The sequence below is a fragment of the Equus caballus genome, chromosome 30 (assembly GCF_041296265.1).
Source record: "Equus caballus isolate H_3958 breed thoroughbred chromosome 30, TB-T2T, whole genome shotgun sequence".
In the NCBI taxonomy this organism is placed as follows: Eukaryota; Metazoa; Chordata; class Mammalia; order Perissodactyla; family Equidae; genus Equus; species Equus caballus.
In genome coordinates this window covers 38,548,859-38,573,931 of record NC_091713.1, presented here as the reverse complement: position 1 = coordinate 38,573,931, position 25,073 = coordinate 38,548,859, and the positions used below count along the sequence as shown (strand labels likewise).

Here is a 25,073-nt window from a genome sequence, read left to right as displayed (position 1 = left end):
AACTAGCCAGAGAGATGGCTGCCCTGGGGAGTGCAGGGTCCCGGACCGATGCGGGGGGGTGGTGGCGGTAGCCACAGAATGGAGGCACAGAGGCACCACGCAGGCAGGGCAGGCAGCTCCTTAAAGATGTCATTGAAGAAGCCAAGGAGAGCCCACCAACTCCAGCATCTCCCTGGCGACGCATAAAATCCCACCTTTGCAAGAAGCTCCTCTGGGTTAAGAACTGCCCTTTCTGCGTGTTATGTCTAAAAACCCAGGGGACACCAGCTCCACAGTATGGATCAGTCCACGGTCAGCATCCAGCTGATGGTGCTGACAGGGAGGCACGGGGCCCCTGGAGCAGAGGGGTGGCAGAGAGACCGCCAGAGAAAGGACGGCTTGAGGAAAAGGTAGAGGAGAGCCAGCCTGGCTGAATGGAGAAGCATTTCACATCACAGCGGCCGCCAGAGGATCTGGTTCCGAGGTGGAGACTGGCGGGAGGCCTACAAACCCTGCACCCCGACCCTGACCGGGCGGAGGAGGCCCCAGCCCTACACCCGCCTGCCCCAGCAGGGCTGCCATGGGAGAGCAGGGAGCCAACACGAGTGAAGCTGGCCGTGTGCGGGCACTGACTCCGCGCAGCCCTATGGGTTAAGTATTATTTCCTCATTTGCTAATTGCAGCAACGAGACTCAGAGAGGTTACGAAATACATCCAAGGTCACTCGGCCAGGAAGAGGCAGAGACAGAATTTCTAGACTGAGACCCGCCCAAGTCCAAAGTCCACACCGGACCCGCCTGGGAGCCTCTGTCCTCCCTCCACGCCTGACCTCCTCGTCGCCCTCAGTCTGGCCTGGCCACTGGCTGCCAGGAAGTTTAATGGTTGGTGCCGGGGTGACCAGGCAGGCGAGGCTCTCTCCCTCCATTCCTTACGCAGGTGTTCACTGCACGCCAGTCGGTGCCAGGCACCGAGAGGCAGGTTCAGGAACATCCGAGAGAACAAGCTGTCAGGAAAGTACAGTGCTGGAGGCAGGGGAGGGACATGGACCACTCACCCGTCCACGGGTCGCCCAGAGAGTGAAGGCCGGCCCAGAGGACAGCAGCACACACGGGGAGCAAGTGTCGGGCGGGGTGCTGCCGAGGGCCAGACAGTGGGCAGACGGCTCTCCGGGGGGAGATGCTGAGCTGAGAGCTACAGGAGCACCAAGAGCCAGCCCGCGAAACCCAAAGGTCGCGGCAGAGGCATCCAGGCAGAAAGTGCCTCCGGTGATGGCTCTGAGGCCGGAGTGGACTCAAGGGACAGAGCGGCTAGTGAGGGAGCCTGGGAGAGGGCAGGGGGCTGGGCAGAGACGCGGAGGGCCACAGGAGGGTCTGGGTTGATTCCACGTGCAGGGGAAGCCATGTAAGCAAAAGAGTCACTCAATCCACTTTCTGTTTGGAAAGCAAGAACCAACTGCAGGGAGGCTGCTGCGGCCGTCCAGGCAAGGTGAGGAGGCCATAGCGGGGCAGGAGACGTGTGCGGCTCTGGGAACAGCCAGCAGGATCTGCCCTGAGTCTGGGTGTCCAGGTGAGAGAAAGAGTCCTCAGGATGAGGCTCTGGTGTGGATCCTGACTGCTGAGCGGAGGGCGGTCACTCCCCTCTCTCCCGAGGGGCCTCCCCTGACTCCACCCCCCTCCACCGGCCCCTGAAGTCCATGCTGTGCTGCAGACACTCCTCTGAGTGCACATCTGAGCACCTCCCCTCAGGGCCTGGGCATATCTTGCCTGTCTCCCTGAGGGGTCTGGGAAGGCTCCTTCCCCCTCATTCAGCTCTCAGCCCAGGCATCACCTCCTCAGAGAGGAGTCCTGACCCCTTGCAGAACAGCCGCCACCACCCTCGACCTCCTGCCATGTTTAATTCTCTCATCAGAGCCTGTCCCTTCCCGCTTCCTGCTCCCTGCATGTATACACATGTGTCGTCTGTCTCTCCAGAAGACTGCAAGCTCCTCCAGGGCAGAGCCATCATTCTGCAGGTTCCCACTGCATCCTCAGTACCCAGAACCATGCGCAACAGCTACTTGTTGAATGAATACATGTAAAAATGGATAAATGAACCCATGTATCCATTTATTCAATCATCCATGATTTATTCAATGACAAATAACAATGATTCATCCAATCATTTATGATTGATTGAGGACCTACCGTGTGAGTACATCTCAGGCACCAGAGATAAGGACTAAGCAGAAGATGCTCAGTTAAAGAAGATCAGATTAAAAAGCTAGCCCTGGAAGCAATTTAGTGCCCCGGACGGAAGAAAACATCGCCTGGTTCATTCCTGCCTCGCCAGGGGCCATGGGGAACCCGCCACTGAATCAGACAACTGCCGGGCCCCTGCTTGGGTCCCGTGACACAGGCTGCTCTGACCAGGGCCCCTGATGAGAGGCGTGAGCAAGCTGTGCCAGGCCACCAGCTTGCCCAACACGTCCACACAGCCAGAGCCCCGGAATGTGAGTGCAGAGGCTCCCTGGGCAGAACCAGCCTCCCCAAGTCCTCAGCCTGCAGCCCAGACTGTCTCCATCTCCAGCTAAATCTCACAGCAGCCGTGTGCATGCCGAGCTCCCATCAGCCCCTTGCCTCATGGATGGGCCCCTTTCACAGTAAAAGCACGGCCAGGTGGAGACTCAGCTGTGCACAGAGGGGTGGCCTCGAGGAGGGCTCCTCCTGGACACCACTGGGACTGATTTCCAGGCTGACTCTGAGAACACGAATAATAAGCCTCCTCAGAACAGGAAATCTCAGAACCCCACCAGGTGACGACAGACCATGGGACCTAGGCAGGAGAGAAGCATTTGACAGAGAAATACAAGGGATGGGTGTGGAGACCCCAAAGAACTCTCTGGCGAACCAAGAGCTGGCAGAGGAAGGCGCTCAGAGGAGATGCTCCGCCACCACACAAGACTGGAGCGTGCACATCCTGAAGCTGTCTGTCCTCGGCTTTCCCTGCTCGCCCTGCCGGCTCTGTGTCACCTGGCGGGTGAGCCCTGCAGGTGGATTTTCCAGGCTCCCAAGTCTGCCAGGCCCGTGGGAGGCACTGGAGTGCTGGGGGTCGGGAAGAGGCCAGGATGCTCCCACCCCTCTCTCCCCATCGCACACAGAATACCAGGCAGCAGTCAAAGCTCCTCCTTGGCTCCACTTCCCACAGACAGGCCCACAGTGGTTCCAGCTTCCACCAGCCCCTGCAGCCCCTGGCCTCCAGGACCACTTGTTCCCTTTGTCCTTCAGCCGGGGGGCAGCTCCCTCTCGTTGCTAATCTCTCTCCTGTCTGGCTCCTTGGACACTTCATCACCTGTGTGACCAATCCCTGGCATGAAAGGCCCTTGGCTGTAAACACCTCAGGGATGTCTGTGTTCCTGATTAGACCCAGACGGCTTGGGAGAGACCCTGGAGCAGGAAGAACTGAGTGTAGTTATCACAAAGAACTCCCCACAGAGGGACAAGAGGACAGACCAGATTCTCAACAGACACGTGTCAACTCAGGAGAGAGAGAGGCAATCCCCAGGGCGGGTTTGGTTCTGTTTGAAGGCAGGGGTGACAAAGTGTCCTGTGGATGGCTGAGACCAGGGCAGAGTCCTCAGGCCCAGCCACCCCTGTTTCCTGCCACCTGCTCCTCTCCGAGGCCCTGGGCAGGAGGGCTAGGTCAGAGTCCGGAGGGGTCAGCATCTTTCTGCAACCCTGCCATTTGGATCACTGGGACCGGATCCTCCACCCTCCCTGCCTCTCCCTTGGTGTCTGAGAAGGAGCATATTTCATAGCTCTGGTCCCCTCCTTCTGCCTCCCGTCTTATCAAGGATCTCAGCCACTTGTAATTGGAAACTTGGATCTCAACACCAGGGCAGCAAGGCTTTCAGACTATTAAACTACTTCCTGCGGAGAAATTCCTCCTCCCAGAGGAGAACAGGAAACCAGATACCATCAAAGGCGCTGGGCAAACTCAGGGGCCAGATAGTTAAGAGTAACTTTGCCCAGAGGAGTCTGGACCAAGGGCCCCTGGGAGGGGCCAGGATGTCTGAGTCTTAGTAATCCTGCCTTGAATCTTGCTCACTCCAGGCATCATCCACCATCTCTGAACATCAGTGTCACAAATCCCCAAAAGGGGGATCCATCTGGCACCCCCGGGCCTGCCCGCAGGGCTCCAGAGTGGACTGCAGACACTCTGAGCTCCTTGAAAGAAGAGAGCTGGACGAACTGATTGGGTTCTTAGTGTAATGGGCCTTGGAAACAGCTCCTGGCCACATGCTGAGGACAAATGACTCCAGAGCCTGGGAGGAAAGACAAATAAGTCTACTATGTGACCCAGCAACGCTGCCTATTCTGAAAGACCGCACCCCTCTCTCTGCTTCAGTGTCTGGGCCCCTTTCTCAAATCCAGGAGCGAGCGGAAAGAGCACGGCTCCTGCCCTAAAGGGACTCTCCCTCTGATGGGGGCACAGCCCCGAGCAAAGAGAGTGCCCGGGCTGCGAGCGAGCAGCTGTGCCAGAACCCGCAGCCCGGACTCCCGGCTACACCGGCCCGGCCGAGGTCGCACCAGTAACCGAGAGCCCGGGTTCTCCTCCAGGCCCGAGCACCCTCTCTGGTGTGCTCTCTCATCCTTGCAGAGGGGGCTTGGGTTTGCTCAGCAGTTCTGATCCAGAGGAGGCTGCAGGGGGCAAGGTTAGGAGGGAGGTTCTCACATTCGGGGGAGGCACATTTTCAGCCTCCCCAGCCCTTTCTCCCAGGCCTGGGCACGGCAGAACGTCCCCACAGGGACGGACAGGAGGCCAGGTCCTGAGCTGGAATTAATGCCTCCTCCCCACCCCCAGCTCTCTGACTCCCGAGGCCAGGGACAGCTCCCACATCCCAGTGACGGGATAGTCCTTGCAAAGGAGGGCGTCTGACCTGAGCAGTAAATTCTAGAAACTGGACCCAGACCTCAGCCTTTGGGCTGTTTCCTGCTCCAAGATTTGGTTCTCTCCCACTCTGCGGGGAAAGCCAGGACAGCCCCACCTGCCAGGGGATGACTTTCTTTTTTTTTTTTTTCCCTAAAGATTGGCACCTGACCTAACAACTGTTGCCAATCTTCTTTTTTTTTCTTTTTCCTGCTTTATCTCCCCAACCGTCCCCCATATATAGTCGTATATCTTAGTTGCAGGTCCTTCTAGTTGTGGGATGTAGGACACTGCCTCAACGTGGCCTGACAAGCGGTGCCATGTCCAAGTCCAGGATCCGAACCCTGGCTCGCGCGAATTTAACCATTCAGCCACGGATTGGCCCCAGTGGATGACTGTCTGACTCATCTGGTGGGACGGAAAAAACCATGCTGCCTGCATGCGGATTTAATCAGCTGTGAGTGGCTGGCACGGTGAGGCCTTCCTGGGATGACCATGGTGGTAAAGGGCATCAAATTCCTTTCCCTATGGCATGGAAAGTGCTGATGCTCTGGGGGAGGAAGCTGATGGGATGGTTCCCCACAGCCCTCTCTGGCTTCGCAGACAGTGGCCCCTTACAAGAGGCGGCAGAGAATCCTACAGCCTGGCTGGCACATCGGGAGGGCCCGGGCAGGAGGGAGCTGGAATGAGCTGGAAGGCCCATGCTGCCCACCCAGGGGCGCCTGCCTGTGAAGAGGGCAGTCCTCCTCGGAACACTTCCAGTGGTGGGAGTCAGGAGGCCGTGTTCCTGTCCAGGCTGGGCCGGGAGGGAGCGGTCTGGCCTTGGATGAGACCCCTCCGCTTGGGGGCATCCATGTCATCTGGATGCTGTGGGACTGGTAAGACACTTCCAAGCTCTGGCAGGCAGTGGTTCCCCTCTCCCGGAAGGTGTCTGATCATCCTAGAGGGAGAGCCGGCTTGGCACCCACAGAAGGGTGTTTGGAGAGGAGGAGCCCAGACACCATACAATCCCCCAGAAGGCAGTCCCTCTTCTAAGGATTTCACACTCTTGCTATGTGCCCCACGTAGAGGAACGGGGGGGCGCAACACAGAACAGAAAGAGAACGTTTGCTGAGTGAGTGAGTGAGCAAACGAATGAAGTGTGCTGTGGAGTCAGATCTGACCTCACGCTGCGGCTGCCCCAGGAACAGCCTGTGACTGAGCAGGGAAGAATTCCCCACGTCTTGGTTTTGTCCTCGGCACAGCTTGGCCGCCTCGCTGTGACCCTAAGGTGGGGGCACGAGCTTATCTGGGCCCTTGGCGAATAGGAACAACTGAGTCCACTAGGAAACACAGTCTTTTGAAGAGACACAGAGCAGGCTGCAGACAAACGGTCCCGTTTCTTGCGGAGGCTGGCCACAGGGCCTTTGTATCTATGGTGCAGCCAGCTCTCCCACCTAACGCAGCCCCGGGACGGAATCAGTCTGTTCCCTGATCCGGCTGACTAGTCTGAGCTGGGGTGGGGATGGGGTGGGGGATGAGAGCTGGCTCAGCCCAGGATGAAACCCCACACAGGTCCTGAGAGACCAGCCTCCCTGGCTGAGCCCCTGAAAAGCTCTCCTAGGGGAGGGGCCAGTGTGGAGAGTGGGGACAGGGAGGCAGACTGGGGGAGCCAGGCCCCTCCTCCCGCCTCCCCCTGAGCCTTTCCTGAACCGTCTGGAACCAGGGGGTGCTCAGAATCTGCCTGAAGCCCTGTTTCCAGCAGGACCATAATCGAACCCCACTGGAGGGACGAGTACAGTCCGGAGCAGCCCACAGGCAGGAGCTGCTGAGACCAGGAGGCAGGCCCGACGCCCTTGTGCCAGAGCCCGGAGTCACAGGCAGTGGGGACACAGGGACCTTCACCCTGGTGGGCAACTGCTCTCACGGGGCTCAAGTTCTTTCTCTGTTTCCGCTGGCTGGGACCTCGGGGCTCCCCAAGTTCACCGTGCCTGGCCCTCCACTCCAGAAAAGATGCCACAGACAGCAGGATGTGGGAGGAGAACAGAGAAGACAGGAAGAGTTCTCCACCATGGGACTCTTCCCAAAGAAAGAGCACACTCCCACCCTCGGGCTCCATCCTGCAGCTCAGCTGGTACTTTTACATCAGAAAGTCCTTCCCAGGGTCTAACTTGAGCCCCTCCTGCTATATCACAACCCAGGGTGATGCTGCTCTTGGGACCCAGAAGCCACAGTCACACTCTCCCAGGTCCTGCCTTTGCTACCCCCTCACGTCCAGGTCGGTGGGGTTTGGAGCCCAAAGAACAGGGAGAACTCAGCACCCAGCAGTCTCCCACCGTCCCTCCTCGGTATCTCCTGACCGTGTCCCACCGTGTGCACATTCACGGAGCCCAGAGCCCCACAGCCTCAGAGGCGCTTCCAGGAAGTCGAGGCCAGGCCCCATTCTGGAACCAGCCCACCCTAGCCAGCAGCCACCCAGGCAGCGCACAGAAGAGTTTAGCAACCCTGAGCCCCATCCGCCCTGCCCCCTAGGATGTCTCGTCTCAGAGTTGGTTTAGCAGGAGGGCCCTGCACAGTGGAAGGCTCAGGGGGCCCTGAGGGCTGCAGGTCGGGCACAGATCCCTCCCCAGGACAGCATGCAGCACTGCAACCTCCCCCTCCTCCCCAGGCTGGACAAGCAGGAAAACTGTTTTCCTCCCTGAACGTACATCTGCAGGTACGGAGGGCAGGGACCGGGTCGGGCTCCACGTCGGATCCCTGGCACCCACTGCAGTGCCTGGCACGTGGCAGGCACCCAGGAATACTTGGGGAAGGAAACAGATTCATGCAAAATGCTCAGGTGAACCCGGAGAAGGCAGGAGGAGGGCAGGGAAGAAACAAGGAGGGAACACAGAGAAAACAGGTGCGAACCTGGTAGACATTCACCCGACTGTGTCAACATCGCTTTAAAGTGAAGTAGTGGGGGGTGAGAGGCAGCCAGAAGCCAGTCTGAGGCCTCCTGCTCCTCTCCACGTGTCCCCCTGCCCACAAGGACAAGGCACCTTCAGTGGAACCCTCACAAGCTCCTGTCCAAGGTCCTGCCTCCGTCGTCCAGCCCCAGAGCATTAAGCCACATAATTACGTGGTTCTAGCAAGAGTCTAACCACACTGCCTCCTGCTGCAGAACCAGCCCTTCTCTCCGCGGCCTCGGGCGGAGGGGGAACAGCCTGTCTCATCCCTGGGTGGAGCCGGGGAGCTGGCCTGCACCCCGTCATTTGCACCCGGAAGAGGGAGCCACACGGAGCCGCGAGCACAGCCCCAGAGCAGGGGCCTGGAGAGGCGGCTTCTCTGGGGGTTGATCAATAAACTCATCTTCAGTCGCTCTCCCACCTCAGCAAAGCCCTACAAATCTCTCTGATCCGCCACAATCCGGGATTAGCATGCGTGTGAAGGAGGAGGGAGCTTATTAAATCAAAGCCTTTTTTTTTCTGTTCACCATTCACGAAAACTTCAAAGGGCTGTGCTCAGAGCTAGAAAAAGGAAAAGCGGATCGCTGGCAGGAATGGGCCTTGGGGACTCCACCAGGCGAGAGTCAGGCAGGACACGCGCTGGGCTGCGGGGTCAGGGCACCAAGGTACCTACCCCCGCCCCAGCTGATGCAGTACTGACAATCTGGGCCGTTACACGTCCACGCAGGCCCGACCACCGCACCTCACGGCTCCCTCCCTGACCTGAGAGCTGGAGCCACTGTCTCCAGCAGAGTCACCAGGCAGCCAGGGCGCGAGAGGCTCGGGGTCACGGAACCCCGGCGGCTTCACAGCACGAAAGGGCCGGGTGTGACTCAGACTCGAGCCGCTGTGGCAGCGCATCGCATCGCCTCTCAGATCTCAGTTTTCTCATCCGTAAAAGGGAGCTGATACCCACCCACCTGCTCCCAGAGTTTCCATAGTTACCACTGCAGGCACAGTCTCCCCTCCTCCTTCCACCGTCATCCTCAGGGGAGGAAGCGTCTCAGAGATGAGGAGACGGGGTGACTGGTTTGGGGGAGACTCTGACAGGGCACCCAGGAAAAGGAAGGGCCTCTCTCGGATCGCACAGGAAACAGGGATGCAAATCCCCACAGGTCCATCGCAAATCCACCGGTGTGACCCGCTTCTCCTCATGGAGAGAGGAAGGGCCGGGAGCCAGGATGGGAGGGGAGCGGGAGCCGGAGGCGCCCCAGCGCAGCGAACAGCAGCACACGCACAGCAGCCCTCACAGAGCACCTCCAGACCAAGGAGCCCACGCGTCACGCACACCGGCTTGTAGGGTAAAAAGAGCAGGTTTTGTTGTTGCTGTTGTACAGATGGGAAAACTGAGGCCCAGGAGGGTTTGGTGAGTGCCCAAGGCCATGGCTTGGCTGGTCAGGGTTTGAGCTGAGACCGAGCCCAGGTCCTCTGACTCAGGCCTGGGGCTCTTCGCAGGATGCTCTCTACTGTGGGCGGCAGAGGGGCTCCCCGGAGCCCCTCACAGTGCCCAGCCCAAGGCCTGTGGCTGCCTCTCCAGCTCACCCACCCCACTCTCCCCTCTGTGGACCTGGTGGGATCGTTGCTGCTGCCATGACACCTGCCACACCGCCTGATTTAGCTCCCTACATGTGTGACTGAGGTAGCTGCACACAGAGCACACACAGGCCCTGGGGCCAGAGAGAAAGCAGGTGGGGCCTGAAGGAAACCAGGCAGCAGGCCAGGCCAGGCCTGTGCCCACGGCAGCTGTCCCAGAAGCCAGCCCTCCCAGTTCAGACTGTGCCGATTTCTCTCGCTCTCTTGCAAAAGCTTGTTTCGCCTCCATCTCAGTCCAGAAGCTCCCTGAGGACAGCGGCTGCAGTTCCCCACAGTCTGGAGACCCCAAAGGATGGTGACCGAGGGCAGGCGGGTCACAGACAGCGTCCACTCTGGTCTCGGGCAGGCAGGTGTTCAAACCCTGGTTTTCCTCCTTACTAACTGGGGAGCAACTTCAGTTCCTGGCTCTCTGTCTCTTGATTTGTAAATGGCGCTGGTGCCAGCCTTGCAGGACTAAATGAAACTACATACGCCGCCAAAGACAGCACCAGCGCTGCCTCTGACACTGAGGAGAGACTCGGCTCGCAGGCTCCCTGCCCCCGAGGCTGCGTGTCTCCCTCCAGGGGACCCTCCCGGGCAGCCCCCAGGGCTCACAGGGGAGCTTGAAGCAGAACGGGAGGTGCCCCACATGCTGTACCCCGAACAGCACAGAACACGCCCTCCTGTGCGTGGCCCTCCTGTGCCTCCTGCCCGTCTCCGAGGCCGAGCCCACAGCACGGCGCCCTGGCACATGTGTAAAGCCACACTGGTGGATGGGTGTGCCATCTGTCCAGAGACAGACAGGTGCCACTACCCGTCCATCCTCGTCCGTCCCACAAGCAGCAGGAAAGGGAAAGCCCCGTAATACTAGAGCGAGAAGGTGGGTTTATCCAGTCCTCCCTACAGCCCCGTGAGGTAGATATTGTCATTTCCATTTTACAGATGTAGAAACTGAGGCTCAGACAGTCGGCCATGGTCACAGAACAAGGAAGGAGTGAGGAGCAGAGTAGAGGCTGAGAGCAGCGTGGCCAGCCTGACTCCCGCACATCGGGATGCTGTGTCTCTCAGCATCCCTTCCCTCACCAGACTCAGCACACACAGCCCACTGGGCCCTCGCGCAGCCCTGAGAAGCTGGGCGGGGACCACGAGGTCCCGTTACCGTCCAGAGGGACCGGGCGGCTGGTCCAGGTAGGCACAGTGGCAAACAAGGCCCCCAGTTCTGCCTCCTGGGTCCCAGCCCGAGTCTCCCTCTGAGCTGGGCAGACGGGGGCCGCTCGACCCCCAGCCTCCCTCCTCATAAGCGTTTCCCTGAACAGTTTTCCCTCAAGCCTTGATGCAGGCTGAGCGCAGACTCTGCCATGCTCTCACGGGAAGGGGTCCCGGAGACAGTGCCACTGCTGCCCGTGGGGAGCCAGCCCTGGAGGCCCCGTCATCATCATCAAGGAGTGACAGCCCAGCGGCAGCCGCAAACCCGGTCAGTTAGGTCCCTCCCTCCCGCCAGCCCAGGCCGCCCCACACCTGTGGTCAGGGAGCCCTCGCTGGTCAGAGCCCCTGTGTGCCGGCCTCCACTGCCCACTGATGGCGCTGGAGCCGCCAGCCCACCTGCAGCCAGGGACCCCGCAGCTCCAGCAGGTGGGGCAGGGGGCTCGCTCTGAAACGTCAGCTCCAGAGGCAAGCTCGGCCTCTCTCCGGGTGGGTGGCCACCCGCTTCCTGACCCTCTCACCTCCCAGGGCAGCGGCTCCTCTGTCTCCTGGCCTCTGCTCCACTCACCGCCCGCAGCCCTGCAGCCAGCAGCTCCTCTGCCACCTCCCTGCCAGGCAGGCAGGCCAGCCCCTGGGCAGTGCTCTGAACCACAGGCCAGACACCAGATGGGGGTTCAAGGCCACCCCCTCCCCACATACACACTCAGAGCCACTCGCCCTGGAGCAATGAAGCCATTCTCCACGACCCATGCCCCGAGCCAAGAGCACTGCCCTACAGGCAAACCTTTGCGGCAGGGACTGGAACTATGCCCACTTTTATAGACGTGAAAACCAAGACCCACAGAGGTGAGTGACTCACCCGAGATCACCAAGCAGTACGCACTGGAGTCCAGGCTCAAATACAGGCCTTTCACTCATCCATTCAATTGTTTGTTCAACAATTCCAGTTATACTTAGCAGCTGTGTGACTTAGCAAGTGGTGTAAGCTCTCTGAGCCCCAGCTTAGAAAACATGGAAAATAGGAATAGATTATATTGTTAATATAAAATACTATTAGTGCCTCTTCACAAAATTGTGCAAGGATTTAAATAAGAGAATCCAGATAAAGTATTTAGCATGGGGCCTGGCAAAGACTGGGTGGGTGCCTGGGAGTCACTTGCTGCTATGACCACGCATTTGGTGATTCACTGGGTCAGTCACTGGATACCGAAAATCAGCAGAAACTGCTGGGCACTTGGAGATAGACATGAATAGGCCAGGACCCCATCCTCACAGGCCAGGGAGGGGCATCACCTCAGGGCAATTTGACAAGGGCTGTGATAAAGGGGGCACGGGGAACTGTGGGAACACGAAGGCAAAACAAGGATGCCTTCCTGGAGGAGGTATCATCTGAGCTGAGTATTAAAGACCGAGTGAGAACTGGACAGACAAGAGAAGGGAGCAGCTTTCTAGGGGTGTGTGTGTGTGTGTGTGTGTGTGTGTGTGTGTGTGCGCGCGCGTGCGCGTAAGATGTGGCCTTAGATATCAAACCCCCTTCTTTTCTTCTTCTCCTCAACTCCAAGGTCTGGGCAGGTTAAGAGGTAGCCGGCCAGGAGGCAGGGAAAGTTGAGTTTTGAGCAAAAAGAGGACAAGTGGTGGAGCTGAGCCTCTCGGGGAGTTTGGCCCTGTGCACACGCGTGTGGCCCAGCCTGCCTGGCCCTCCACCGAGGGGCAGCCCTGGCCTGTGGGTCTGTGCCCTCGAGGCCAGGATGTGTCGTCAGAAAACACCGTCCACTCGAACGTGTAAACTGTGTTTCCCGTCAAGGAGGATTCCTGGCGGGACGGGGCTCAAACAGGAAGAGAGGAGCTTGGCAGGGGCTTTGAGGACGGGGCCGGAGCGGCAGGGCGGGTGGGCAGAGTTGAATGAAAGCCCAGGAGGTTATTCTTTGACTCGTAAAAATAAAAGTAAAAAGCTGTACCCATACACACACATACACACACGCACACAGGGATGCACATGTGAATACGCTCGCCCCACTAAGGGCCTGAGCTGCCCTGGTTCTGTGACACTGGCTGGCTGGCTCACGCCCAGACTGTCCTCCCGGGGCCTGACACAGCTGCTGGGAATCGTGTCTGTGTCTCTCCCAGCCCTGGCTGGGCGGCTGTCATCAGGGCAGCCCCGGAGCCGCCCCGTGGGGCGGGGTGTTCGCTCTGCAGAGGACGGCCACAGCGGCAGGTGCGTCTGTGGGGCTCAGTGAGTCCCCAGACACACTGAACATTTCCTCCCCGGAGACGATCGCGGAGCCACCAGCCCTCGGGGGAGCCCACGCTTCACTTCACAGGACGAGGCCCTCGGGAGGACGAGGGGAATGGGGAGGGGCTGGCCACAGTCCCTCACAGACGCCTGCAGGAATGTGGGGACCGGAGGGGCGGGGCTGGGAGTCAGGAGACCAAGATGCTCCCCGCTAACTTCCACGGAAGCTTGGGTGAGACCCTCCACCCCTGTGCCCCACCTCTGGAATGTTTCAGTGAAATAAGCCGTCATTCCCCAGCGCCAGCCTCTGCCCTTGTGGGTGAACGTGAAGGAACCGACTGACGTCTTCCCAGGCTGCCTCCCAGCCTCCCCACCAAGGCTCCTTCCTCCGCTGAGCATCCTCGCATTCCTTCCCCCACAGACACTGAGTCAGCCGCCTACTAAGTGCCAGCCAGGCGCGGGTTAGGGACCGGAATACAATGAGCAGGACAGACGGAGAGAACCATGCCCCACCTCCCTCTGACTCGGACCTGAACCCGGTGGGACAACAGCGGCCACACGACATCACGTGGTAAACAAAAGACCAGCTTTGGATGATTCGACGATGCGCCAGCCCCTGTTTACTGAGCGCCTTCTCCATGTCTCATCTCTCAACCTCAACAACCCTTGGAAGGAAGTATTCAGAAGCCTGTTTCGTGGAAGAGTAAATGGAAGCTCAGGAAGGTTAAGTAACCTCTCCAAGACAACGCAGCTCTAAGTGCCTGAACTGTCTGCCTGGGAGATGCTCTCACCCTCCAGGCCACCGGGCATCGCGGTAAATCAGGGGAGGGACAGCTCTCTGAAAAGGGGATCATCACAAATATCTAGGGAAGAGGGGCTTTTCAAGCATGCCTTCCCCTCAGTGCCCCCAAGAGAATCAGCCCCTGTGAGTTGCCATCCAGCCAGGTGCATGTGCACAGAGCCCTCAGTCAGATCTGCTGGGATGGAAGACAGGGCGGTGGGCCAGCTCCTGCCGTGCGGTCGCCTCGGCCCTGCTCCCCTGGGTGGCGAGCTGAGGTGAAGACATCGGCCTCTGAGAGCTGGCCACACGCCAGACCCTGTGCCAGCCCTGCCCACTGCGCTGCCCAGTGTTCTTGGCCACACAAGGCCCAAGTAGACGATCTCTGCCTGGAAGAGCCACAGTGCTCCCGTGAGCGGGCCAGAGTGACAGGGACCCAGCATGCTGTGCCAGCCCTGGGGCCCCTCCCGCCTGCTCTGCCCATCAGGGCGGGGCCAGAGCTGATCCCCGATAACTACCCATGTATTGATCGGCTGTCCTCTCCTCTATGTTAGCTGACGCTGGGCCACTCCGTGCCCGACAGCGGCTGTGAGCAGACTCTGCTCTGGAGCAAGAAGAAACAGCCTCAGTGCAGGGGGTTAACACAACCTACAGTGCCGGCCACCCATGGGTTCCGGTGACAGGCTGGGAAACGAGGCGGGGGAGGCACAAGGTGTGTCCAGGGACAGGCCCCGCCCAGAGTGACTGAGGATGGGCAGACACCTGGGGGCCTTCGCTATCCCAGAAGCCACTGTGTCTCATTCCGGATGGAGCCTGGCCAGAAGGGAGAGCCCCCAGCTCTGCTTATCTTTGCGGAAGCCGTAGGGAGCCCCAAACCACGTGTCCTTATTGCTGGGGTCCCGGCCTGAGAAAGCCAACAGCCTCCCAAGCCCTGAGGTACGAAGACAGTAGACAGAGCAGCTGCAGGCACCCGGGAGCCTGCTGGATATTCAAGGGACCCCTTCCTCCAGGCCATGTGAGGCACGAAGGGCCCATCTGCCAGGCCACGAAGGGACGGGAGCTGGGGAAGGAGTGGGAGGGAGACCCCTGGAGCTGCCAGCACATCACCTCCACTGGAGTATCTCTTAGGATCTGAATCTCCCCCCAGTCCTTCCTTCCCCCCCTTCCCCATCTCCAGAACCGGCCACCAGCCCCGCCTAGCTTCAGCTGGAAGCCCAGGGAGTCCCACCTGATTCCCTCTCCCGTTTTCACACCCAGCCATCACCACTGGTTCTAACTCGAACACGCCTGAAGTCTTTTCAGTTCTCTCCACCTCCACTGCCTCCTGGGCTCCAGCCTGTGCCGCCACCCCCCACCTCCCACCGCCATGCCCTCCCACCGTCTTCCCACCCAACCCAGTACAGGCTCCACAGCAGGCAGGGCCACCCTGTGTGGATGTGGTGCAGACAATGATTGATTTTTTCTAAAGAGAAACCACCCTTGCTCACATGGAATAAATCCTATTTTGTTGTGATATATAATCCTTTTTCTGCATCCCTGGATTTGACTTGCTAACATTTTGTTAAAGATGTTTGACCTTCTAAAAATGTAATTTGGATTATGTCATTCTCTGCTGACAGTGCTCAGAGGCTCCACGGCGCACTCACGATAGGATCCTAACTCTCAGCCGTGAGCCATAAGGCCTAGGAGGCCCCCTCAGGCCTCGGGACCCGGTGGATCTCTCTGGATGCTGACATGGGGTTTGGAGAAGCCAGAGAGGCAGGCTCAGAGAATACCCAATGGCTCCCTCGAGTCCTTCTCGAGCTGGAATCACCGGCCTGTTGATCTGTGTGTCACTCTCTCCCCGCTAGTCTCCAGGTCCCACAAGGTGAGGGACCCGGGCCAACTTCTTGACCTTGACAAGACGCCTCATGTCTGCCACCGAATCTGGCACTTCTGAATTAGTGAAGGAATGAACTCTGGCCTCCTCCGTGGACATGGCTGCTGACAAACACGTGGCCATGCTGCACGTCTCACATCGGCTCCTCACAAGAACTTGAGGTGAGCCCCTCGTGCTGCCCCAGTGACCCTCAACTTCTGGAGCCCAGTCACTCCCCACTTTCCAGAGAGTTGGTTCACACTCGCTACTCTCGCCAGCACCTCCTCCCACATCCTCCCTCTCAGCTATGACCTTGCCTCCCACTTCACTAAGAAGACTGGGGCCTGGGAAGAGAGCTTCCCGGCCAGCTCCTGCTCCCATGTGACCTGCCCTCCTGCCCATCAGATGACCACCACGCTCCCCTAAAACCAGGACCTCCCTGTCCGTCCGAGGTCCCAACTTTGCTTGCCTAAATGAGGACGTCACTCCAGAAATTCTCTCCTTCGCCCCATCATCAGTTTTGCACTCGACACTGGATCATTTCAGTCAATGCACAAGCACACGGATGTCCCTCCTATCTTAGAAAAAGACACAGAACAAACGCCTTGTTCCCGCTTCTCCTGACAGCTACCGCCCATGACTTCACTCTTTTTGCAACAAAATTCCTCACGAGAGTAATCTACGCCAGCCGCCTGCCATTCCATTCCGCTTCTCTCTTGAGCCTTCTGCACTCAGGCTTTCTGATCCCACCACTCCGTTGACATCGCTCTGGCCAAATCCAACGGTGCTTCTTGGTCCTCATCTCACTGACCCATCAGCAGCCAATCTCCCGCTTCTCCTTGATGCACTTTCTATACTCGGCTTCCGGAACACCACCCCTGGGCTCGGGTTTTCTTCCTACATCTTGCTTCTCCTCCAGTCTCGCCTGCTATTGCCTCATCTCCTCCCCAGCCTCTCCACGCTCAGTCCTTGTCCCCTCCTCTTCTTTGCCGGCACTTTCTTTCTTGGGGATCTCATCCAGCCATGTGGATCTACAGCCGACGGCTCTCACACGAACACCCCCAGCCCAGACTTCCCTCCTGAACTCCATCCTCGTATGTCCATCCAGCTGCCTGCTCACCACCCCAAACTCAATGTGCCTCCATCTGAGCTCCTTTAGTTGCTCCCCAAACCTGCACCCCTGCAGCCTGCTCCCCTCAGATAACACCAGCTCTATCCTCCCAGCTACTTAGAACTAAAAGTTTGCTCATACTTAACTCTTCTTTCTCTCACATCCCACATCCAATCCCCAAGCAAATTTTTTGGCTCTTTCTTCAAAACACGTCTGGAATTTAAACAAATCATGGTACAATGGAATTCTAACAGCAATGAGGAAAAAACAAACAAAACCTACTGTTTCACTCAATAACAGGGATGGATCTGAGACATAATTTTAAGCTTCAGAAGCCAGACACAAAAGAGCATACACTGCTTGAATCCCTTCATCCAAGTTCGAGAACAGGTGGAACCTAATCAGCCAGCACGGTGCTTCCTTTCAGGGGTCCTGACCAGGAGGGACACAGGGAGCCCCCAGGAATGTTCTAACTATTGATCTGGGAGGTGGTTACAAAGCTATAGCCTATGTAAAAGTTTATGGAGCTATACGCTCAAGACATGCACTTGGCTGTCTGAACATTTTACCTCAATAAGAAGAAATGAAAAGTTAAAATCTGAAAATGCACAGCCAGCATTATCCAGTTCTCACCACCTCCCTCTCCTCTCTCATGAGTCCTGCAGTAGCTCCCACCCAGGCCCCTGCTCGAGCCTTGTCCCCACAGCGCTCTCTCGACGCAGCAGCCAGAGCGAGCCCTTATCACCCCAGTCAACCATGTCACTTCTCTGTTCTACAGACTGCTGGGCTCCCCATTCCCTCAAAGTAAAAGCCAAGGTCCTTCCAGCGGCCTCCACGCCGCAGCTCCTCACCTTTCCGGCCCTGCTGTGACACTCCCCCCGCATCACTCCATCACAGCAGCACGGACCCCCCTTGCTAGTCCCCAAACGCACGAGGCACGTTCTTCCCTGGGACCCTTGCTCTGATCGCCTCCTCTGTCTGGAACGTTCTCCGTATCTGCAGGTGTGGTCCCTCACCTCTCAGGTTTTGCTGAAATGCCACCCTCTCCACGGGGCCTTGCTGGCCACCTCAGTTAAAGGGGCAGCCCTCGCTCGCCACCCCTCCGGGTGTTCCCATCCCATCCACCTGCCCTGTTTTTTTCCTCAATAGCACATTTTACCTTCTAACATGCTACAGACTAGTGTTTGTGTTTATTCTTTGGCGTCTGTCCTCCAATGCGTTAGAATGCAGGCTCACCCTCTTTGTTGTGTTAATGAATGTGTCCCAAGCACCCATAACAACGCCTGGCACTCAGTAAGTATTGTTGACTGAACAAATGAATAGACTTATCTGTATTAGGACCAGTGATCAGTTGCCCTCCTCTCCCAAGGGACAGAGAAGTTCTGGAGGCAGGTGGCAGGAAGACAGTCCCAAAGGGCCTGTCCCCCGGGACCAGAGCTGCAGAAAGTGGGTGTGGAGTAGGGTCCAGCTGCCTGAGCACGGTGAGGTGCCCAGTGCCAGTGTCCTGCCACTCCCACACCCACCACAGGCAGCCTGGGCTGCAGGAATCCACAGTCTCGACAGTGGCTAGGAGCCCCAGACAGAGGGGGAGACAGAGCAGCCTGCCCATCTCTATGTCCCCAGGCCCAGCAAAGGGCCAGCACACAGCAGGTGCTCAAGGTGCATTTTTGAAATAGATCGATGCATGTCCAGCTCCCTAACCCCAACCTCTAATCCTGCTGGGGAGAAAATCTCCAGAGTGAGGAGCAACACAGGGAGAGGGGCCCTGACTCCCTGGCCTTTGGGGTCAGGGAAGCCCTTTGCCAGCGGCCCTGTCTCCCACAAGCCAGCATTTCCAAGGGGACATGAATGCCAAGGCCGGCCCAGCCGCCCCTCCCTCGCCCATCCCACCGCCAGCCGAGCTTTGTTCCACGGCGTGGGGGAGCTCCTCTGGCTCCGAAGTGAAGAGGCTGAAGGGAGATTTCGTGCAGCCAAGGAGCCGCCTGGCCTCCTTCCTCTCTGCTCGGTGCTCACCCTGCCAGACGGGGCCAAGCCCTCCACCTGGGGACTGCTCTCCTCCTAAAGGCAAGGAAACAGGACGCCCAGCCCTCAGGGGAGACAGCCAGGCAAGGCGGACCAGACCCTTCCTGGCCCAGAAGGCAGCTCCAGGGACCTGCAGTTTTGGTGAAATTGGGTGGGAGGAGCCGGGAGATCTTTAGCCTCATGAGAAACTCCCTACAGACAGAAGCCGTGCTGCACACCAGGAGGCACCACCCAACGCTCCAGCCTGGGCCCTGAGCCTCCAAACAATGTGAACTGTGGGTGTCAGTGCATGTTATTTGTAATAACAATCCAAATAGTCAAAAACATGAGAATGAGTAAATAAAATACGATAATCATGTATTCAAAAAAGGTTTACAGCATGCCTACTGTGTGCCAGGCCTGGGGGATCCATAGGTCTGTACGCAGAGGCAGTCCTGGCCCTTAGGGTGCTGATGAAGCTCAGAAAAACTACCTGGGCCACGAGTGATGGAGAAGGAAAAGCAGATACAACCTGAGTGCCTAACAGAGGAAACCAGCCTGGTCCAGGGGTGGGTCAGAGAAGGTTCCCAGGAGGGGAGGCTGTAGCCGAGGCCTGAAAGACGGCAAAAGGGACAGCCCACTGGTACACCAGCATAAAAGTCCTCACAAATGAATGTTTACTGACATGGGGAAATGCTTATATACAACATCAAGTAAATAAAATGGGATATGAAACCATAGATGCTCTCAACTATGTAAAAATAATGCATCTATAGACAGATGATAGATAGATAGATGGATAGATGGATAGATAGATAGATGACTGATAGATAGATAGATAGACAGATACGCATGGAAACATTTTCTGGACACCAAAATGTTAACAGTAGTCATCTGTAGGTGGTAGAATTACTGGTAATTATATCATCTTTATTCTTTCCTAGTTTTCTCAAATTTTTAACAATAAACATGGATTGCTTTTATGCTCAGAAAAAATACCAAGTGTCAGGGTGTGACTTAGGGCCCCACCCACCACCCCGGGCAGAGGATTCTCCTCCTGCCCCCAGCAGCCACACTCACACGTGGGCAGACGGCTCCCTGGGAGTCATCCCAGGGCCGGCGGGGGACACTTTCCTGAAACTCATCCAGATGGCTCTCAACTAGAGTCCCGTCCCCTTGCTCAGCGCGTCTTCAGGACGAGCCACCTGGAGGCTGTCCCTGATTCCAACAAAGACCCAGCCTTGTCAATCACAAAGCAACCGTCCCCTCCAGGCCCACCACTAACTGGCTGACTTAACCTGGGAGGCCTCATTTCTCTGCTCTGTTCCCTGAGGAGGGTGAGTGCTAACAGCTCCTCCTGCCCTAACCTTGTATGTTGGGGGTCAGGGGGTCAGAGGCCGGGGTCAAGAGTCAGGATGGGGAGGAGGAAAGAGCTCCCAGCTGAGTGACCTTGAGCCCCTCTCCCCTTGCTTCTGTTTCCTCTTCTGCGAGCCCTCAGGGCTTGCTCCTCTGCCCTTCGTCTCAGACACTCAGGCTGAGACTCACCAGTCCTTAGAGGAGCTGGAGGCGGCCCAGTTCTCCGGAAAGCAAAGGCAGGTCTGGAGCACAATCGTTCTGGGACCCTGAGGTCACAAACGGCGGTGGCCATGAGCACAGGAGGCACTTGGCTGCCAGAAAAAGCCCAGGCCGGCCAGGCTAGGGGGGCAAAGCCACACGGACCCTCATCTACCAGATTTCCCTCCGGGCCGGCGCCATGCTCCAGGTCAGCAGCCCAGCAGGCAGGCCTCCAGCTGTGGACAGAGGCAGGGCTGCCAGGGGCTCCCAGCCCACTGGAGCGAAGGGGAGGAGGCAGGGGAGGCGCGCGTGGGCTGAGCAGAGCACAGAGGCCATCGGCAAAGACAAGAGGAGAATGAAGCTCCCCCACGAGTCCCACAGCTTCTTGGGGCTGACTCAGGACACTCAGGGGCTGCCTGCTTAGAGGCACCCGTTAGACAGGCCGGGACTCAAGTCCTGTCTCTGCTCCTGACAAGATGCTTGAGCAAATTACTGAACGTCCCCAAGCCTCAGACCTCAATCTGTCCATAGAAGTATCTACAGAAAGAAGACAACAGCAACCTCCACTAGTGAGAGGCTGGGAGCATCAACGAGATAAAGCATTAAAGAAAAAACACAGCATAAAGAAAACATAATCACTAGGAGCAACACAACCCTACCTGCCCCAGATCTCAACATGGTATTGGCACGAGTCACAGTAAGGACGGACCATGGAGAGACACAAAAGGAGCCCAGAGACCTCGAATCCAGACCCTTCATTTAACAGATGAGGGGAGAAAGGCTCAGAGAGGCTGAGTAACTTTTGCAAGGTTGCAAAACAGACCAAGGTTCAAACTCCCACCTTTCTGACTCCTATATACCCGCCACCCTCCACCCACCACACCCCATCTCACCACAGACGGCTGTGCTTGGGTCTCCTCCCACAGAGAGGGCATTGGTCAGGGAGTCCCTGCAGGCACTCCCCCTCATAACCAGCCCCTGGAGCAGGCACAGAGCACCACCAAGAAACCAGGGTGAGGGGGTGGTGGGGTGAACGCTGGAGATGCCCCAGAAGCGGGAGCTGAGGGACGAGGGTATCAATTACGAGGCATGTGGGGGCCCTATGCAAACTTGTGCAAAACACACGTAAATGACCTCAGGCCATTGGTGAATCAACAATTTGAGCTGTGTTTTGGCAACTGGATCACACTACATGACATGAACCTTTTCTCTCTCTTGGCTTTCTGCCAGGTGAAGGGAACTGAAATCTTCAGTCCACTGACCAAACCATGCTGACGGAGCTGACTCCTGTCACCAGGATGCCCCACAGCTGCCTCAACAGCAAGGTACTGTGTCGGTACTACGCCCTGGTGCCCGGGGCCGCGTCCCGCTCTGACTGCTCATCCTCTGATGGGGGACCTCTAGCTGAGAGGGCTTCCCCCAGACCCAGCAGCCCACCGCCTCCAGCTGCCGGGAGCGGAGCAGCACGTGCCCTCCCTCCTGCAGGGGCACCTGGGCTGTGACAGGCAAGGGGCTGGAGTGGCCCATCCCCTCAGCCCAGCCTCCAGAATGCCAGCAGCCTTTCTCTAACCCGGGAGAAAGGCTCCTCTCTGTGGGAGGAGGGCCCTGGGGTGCACTGACACCTGGAAGGCCTGCCTGGGGCTCAGCTGCGTGAGCCCCGGAAACTCATCCAGTTCACCACATTTCCTGAATGTCTGCTGTGTGCCAGACCCCATGAGGGGCTTTCTGGAAAATCTGCAGAAACAGACAAGATGTAGCCACTGCCCAGGTCACCGCCCTGAGGCACTGACAGTCCACCAAGGGGGAAGAGCAGGCACAGATGGAACTTCATGGCACTTCGACACCTCCCTGGAAAGGTGGGGTACACGAGTGCATGTGTCTGTGCATGTGTGCGCATGTGTGCATAGGTGTGTGTGTTGGGGGGGCGGGGCAGGGCTGGCCCATCAGGCCCACTGTGAGCCCACTGTTAACAGTGACGAACCTACCACGTGCGGTTTGCACGTAACATGTCAGACAGCACTCAGTACTTTCCACGTAGGAGTTTATCATACTCTTCCAATCATCCTAGGAAGAAGGCACTATTATTAATGTCCCCGTTTACAGATGAGGAAATTGAAGCTGAAAGAGGTTAATAAGTTACTTTCCCAAGGTCACAGCAAGGACGTGACCCCAAGCCTGGATTCATAGCCTCTATGTACACCCCAGCCTTGGTCCTGGGAAGACGCTCCTCAAGAGCCCCAGCTCCTCGAGGCTGGAGCAAGAAGCAACAGGAGCTGCCTCCCGGAGCAATGGGCCAGTGGTTCCTGCACGCACGGCCCCCGTCCCAACAGGGCAAGTAGGGCACTTCTGCAGCTACAACCTCTGTCACGTGCGGCCTGGGCCATGGCTCACCTTGGCGTCCACTCAGCAGATGGAATTTCTTGAGCAGCCTTCACCTATCTGCCTATCTGGTGAGTTTCCTAATGTGGCAACACTCTGTGCTGTGGCCGGGCTCAGAGGCCCAGCCCATGCTAATGGGTTGAGACCAGCTGCATCTGCACAGCCCAGCCACGACCTGGGACTAATGGCAGCAGGAAGGCCCCTCCGCGGCTGAGCTCACCGGGCTTCTGGTTGCCTTCCCTGCCTCCTTCTCCCCTGAGCAGCTGTCTTCAGCCCACCTCCCCTGGAAACGAGGGTGTACGGGAGGTGGACAGCAGGGAGCCTGGCCTCAAGGTGCCAGGCCGTGGGGGAAGCAGGAGGTAGGGTAGGCAGTGGGGTCAAGGTCTGCTCCCATCAGCTTCAGGAGACCTTCTGGGTCTTAATTTCCCCTGTACCAGCTCCCACTCCACCTCCCTTACAGGATCACGGTGAAAAAAGGAAAAAATGTTGCATGAAAAAAGCTTTGAAAAGTTAAACGTGCACAAATGTAATGCAAATGGGAGAAACATGGGTGCCTAGGCCTGCCTGGGCGAGAGGCCAACTGAGGCCAGAGGCCCCACGTCCCGGGTGTGGAAGCTACTCCCCGGACGGCAGGTGCCAGAGATGGCCAGAGCCCCCGGGAGGAAGCGGATCCACTGGTGACCAGATTTAAACGGGGTCAAGCACGCCTCACAGAAGCGTCCCAGCAGGGCTGGCCCTGGCCCTGCGCCCAGGCGTTCGCTGGCACTTGGTGGCCCCAGCACTGCCTGGTGATGAGATTATGGCCTGGCAGGCCTGGGCAAGGAGCCCCAACACGGAGTAGACACCCGCATGAGGACTGCCACCGTCAGGCCACCACCATGTGCTGCCTGACACACGTGGGTTTGCACAGAATAGGCACGCCAAGAGCAGGTGTCCCTTCCTCCCTCCTCCTGCCTGCCGCAGAGATCCCATAAGCAGGAGCTGGGTTTGCCAGGATGGCCCCGGAAGGTGGAGCCGGCTGGCACAGAGTTATCCAGAAAACAAGACTAAAGGGTGTCTTCAGGAAGCCCAGCCAGGCCTGGCTGGAAACAGCACTCCCGCCCCCACCATGCCACCCTCGGCACAGCCTCACTGCACCCTGCAGTCTGGTCTGCCCTTCCACGTCCGTGGGCCGGGGGAGCACAGCTCCTTACCACCCAGGGCTCACAGTGACTGTCTTGGCAGGCCCACCCCAGGCCGGACAGGCAGCCTCAGTTTCCCTGGCCGTGTCGGGAGAACAGCAGCAGCTTCGGTCCCGGGGCCCTGGGCACTGCCAGGTTCCCCTTCCTCCAGCCCCTCCTGCTTCTGCGGCAGCTCAGCCCAGCGCTCAGAGCAGAGGACAGGCAGGCAGAATGTGTGCTGGGGCGCAGTGGCCCAGAGACTATCTGGCTGACATGGGGTCTTATGTTCCACCTTTTATCCTCTCTACACGGCCCTCAAGCCACCCAGTACGGGCGCAGCAGGTGCCTCCAGCTGCTCTGGACTCACCGGAGCGGGATCTTGACGCGGAGGTAGCGGTCCACGGCAATTGCCAGCAGGGCCAGGATGGAGCTCTGGGTGAGGATGAGGACAGGGCAGGCGACCATGAGGCAGGTGTGGAAGTAAGTCCGTGGCCCGATGTTGATGAGGATGGCGAGGGGGATGACCAGAGCACCCACTGCCACATCAGCCACCGCCAGGGACACGATGAAGCAGAAGGTGGCATCCCGCAGCGCCTGGTTCACCTTCACCGCCCAGATCACCAGCACGTTGCCAGGCACCGAGACCAGGGCGATGAGCACCTCGATGCCGATGTAGGCGGCCTGGAAGGCCGAGACGGAGGGCGGCATGGCGGGCACAGGCCGGGCACATCAGCAGACGGGCACCAAGGGGCGTGAGGCAGGCACCTGTGGTCACGGAAGCCTAGAGTGGGGAGGCCTGCCTGTGGGGAGGGGAGCCAGCAGCTCTGCAGCCCCCGCCGCCCTGTGGGGATGTGCCCCACTTGGCACACGTGGTGCCCGCCCAGGCTGGCGGAGTACCTGGCCCTTTCTCTCCAATCTTTGTCCCTCCCCTTATAGCCCCAGAGGTTCCATTCAGCAACTTAAAATAGCAGCGCTCACTCCTCCACCGGCTTTCTTATCAGGTGAGAGGCAGCTCCCAGCACACACACCCGCACGGGTCCCCCATACCCGGCTCTGCCCACCTATGCCCACAGAGCAGGACGCAAGGAGCTCACCATCCTGCGTGCTGGCCGCCAGGGGACCCCAGAGGCAGCGCCTAAAGTTGCGGGCACCTGGGGCCGCCCGGAGCGCCGCGGCCACGCCGGGCAGGGCTGGGCTCCGGCAGCGCGCGCTGCTCCTGGTTCTCCAGGCTCCCGCGGCAGCCTCCCGGCCCGGCCTTTCCAGCAATCACATGGTGCGGCGGAGGCTCAGCCCCGGACGCTTTTAAAGAGGTAGCGCCCGTTCCGCACCTGGGACTGGGCGGGCAGACGCGGGCCTAGGGGGCTGAGCCGAGCA

At 58.5% G+C, this 25,073-nt stretch overlaps 1 protein-coding gene across 3 annotated transcripts in view; it reads right to left on the bottom strand.

Annotated features, from left to right (window-relative positions):
• Positions 1-25,073, bottom strand: part of ADORA1 (adenosine A1 receptor) — a 33,179-nt gene that overhangs the window by 7,503 nt on the left and 603 nt on the right. Inside the window, exons 1-2 of one of the 3 annotated variants that reach the window (XM_005608080.4) lie at positions 24,794-25,063; positions 24,067-24,464 (exon numbers count right to left, since the gene is read on the bottom strand). In XM_005608080.4, coding sequence (XP_005608137.1) covers positions 24,067-24,407 — 341 coding nt within the window. In that variant the 5' untranslated portion in view covers positions 24,408-24,464; positions 24,794-25,063. Of the gene's footprint in view, positions 1-24,066; positions 24,465-24,760; positions 25,064-25,073 lie in introns of those variants that run through there. The other 2 variants (XM_070255980.1, XM_001496410.7) reach the window with 2 other exon arrangements.